We start from the raw sequence: 1,605 nt of genomic DNA on the forward strand, positions 1-1,605 counted from the left end.
CATATATATATATATATATATATATATAATATAAAACATTTATACAAAAACATATTTGATGTGCCAAGTGAAAATACTGCTGCCGAATTGTGCAAAACTTTCCATCGTTTTTGTTTTCACCCTCAAGCTTTCATACGTGGACGCAGAAGGCAACTCGATAAACATGGTCCAGATGACCTTCCTCAAACTACTGACAGCCTCCGCCAGGCAAAACCTGACCTACAACTGCCACCAGTCTGTCGCCTGGCACGACGCCACTACGGACAGCTACGATAGGGCACTACGCTTCCTCGGCTCCAATGACGAGGAGATGTCATATGACAACAACCCCTTCATCAAGGCCCTGTCAGACGGCTGTGCGGTAAGTCTTCCATCATAGTTTGAAATATGCATCATTTAAATATGCAACGCACATTTCTGACTGTCCTTCTCTCGTCCTGTAGATGAGGAAGGGCTACGGAAAGACGGTACTGGAGATTAACACTCCCAAGATCGATCAGGTTCCGATCATCGATGTGATGTTCACTGACTTTGGGGATCCTAACCAGAAATTTGGATTCGAAGTTGGTCCAGTCTGCTTCCTTGGCTAAAAAACACAGACAAAGAAAAAAATACCAATAACTTGGCAGGGTAGGACGGGTTAGCGCACGAGTCAAGACTTTTTTTTTCTTGATCTCATCAAACCATCAAGCCCCTGTTCCTGCCACATGCAAGTTTTGAATAAAAAATGGGGTAGCGAACACGTCTTACCTATTACCCAGGAAAATACTTGTTGCCCTTGTAGGGCAAGGATCACATGAAACCTGCTATGGAACAAAAAGGTGAAGGACAACGTCAAGCCAAGGCAATCGGTGAACCTGGGAGGTCCATGAGACGGAGAAAGGGAGGACCTCTCATCCAGAGTCTATCGGTGCAGCGCAAAAAAGAAAAAATAAATTAAAAGAAAAAAAGACGACAACAATGGTGCTTGTTCAAAATACAAAAAAGAGGTGCTATGAGAAAGAGGATGTATTTTAATAAAACTGTAATTATTATTTTGTACATTATTGTTGCTTCTGAATCCACTTTCAAAACTTGCATGTGTATCACAATTGCATCTGGCTCTTAATTTCCAAATCCCTCACGAAGGTTTATAAGTTATAGAACTGAATAAATAAAGAATAAATAATGATATTTTGTGGATGAATACTGTGTACTTATTATTAAGCAAATAAAAGACGGCATTCAAACAGTTCCCTATTATTAATTGTAATGTAAGTCCTTTGTATATATTGACCATCCCAAAGTCGCTCGCAGTTTGGCCCACTGAACACCTCGAGGAAGATTCAACAGCACATGCAACGCAACTAATGTTGTCTCCTGTGCTTGATTTAAGTAATCTTGCCATTCATTCACTTTAATTTAATTTTTGTTTGTTATTTGTTTTTTTCTCAGTTGTAGATCGGTCGCATACCTCAAACTATCTTGAAAATAACCATACCGATGCAAATATGGTGTGCCCTGTATATAACTTGGTTATACAGTTAAGTTTATATATTTTGGGTGGGGATATTTTTTTTTTTGAATGGGAAAAATACATATCTGTTAGGCCTCTTTTTGTTCGAA

General features: G+C 39.2%; 1 protein-coding gene across 1 annotated transcript in view; it reads left to right on the top strand.

Moving 5' to 3' along the window:
- Nucleotides 1-925, top strand: part of LOC107757695 (collagen alpha-1(XI) chain-like) — a 66,997-nt gene extending 66,072 nt beyond the window's left edge. The window contains exons 63-64 of the mRNA XM_016575250.1: nucleotides 128-361; nucleotides 444-925. Coding sequence (XP_016430736.1) covers nucleotides 128-361; nucleotides 444-590 — 381 coding nt within the window. The 3' untranslated portion in view covers nucleotides 591-925. The remainder of the gene's footprint in view (nucleotides 1-127; nucleotides 362-443) is intronic.
- The last annotated feature ends 680 nt before the right edge of the window (nucleotides 926-1,605 follow it).

Source organism: Sinocyclocheilus rhinocerous, unplaced genomic scaffold (genome assembly GCF_001515625.1).
Source record: "Sinocyclocheilus rhinocerous isolate Xijiao unplaced genomic scaffold, SAMN03320098_v1.1 scaffold1374, whole genome shotgun sequence".
In the NCBI taxonomy this organism is placed as follows: domain Eukaryota; kingdom Metazoa; phylum Chordata; class Actinopteri; order Cypriniformes; family Cyprinidae; genus Sinocyclocheilus; species Sinocyclocheilus rhinocerous.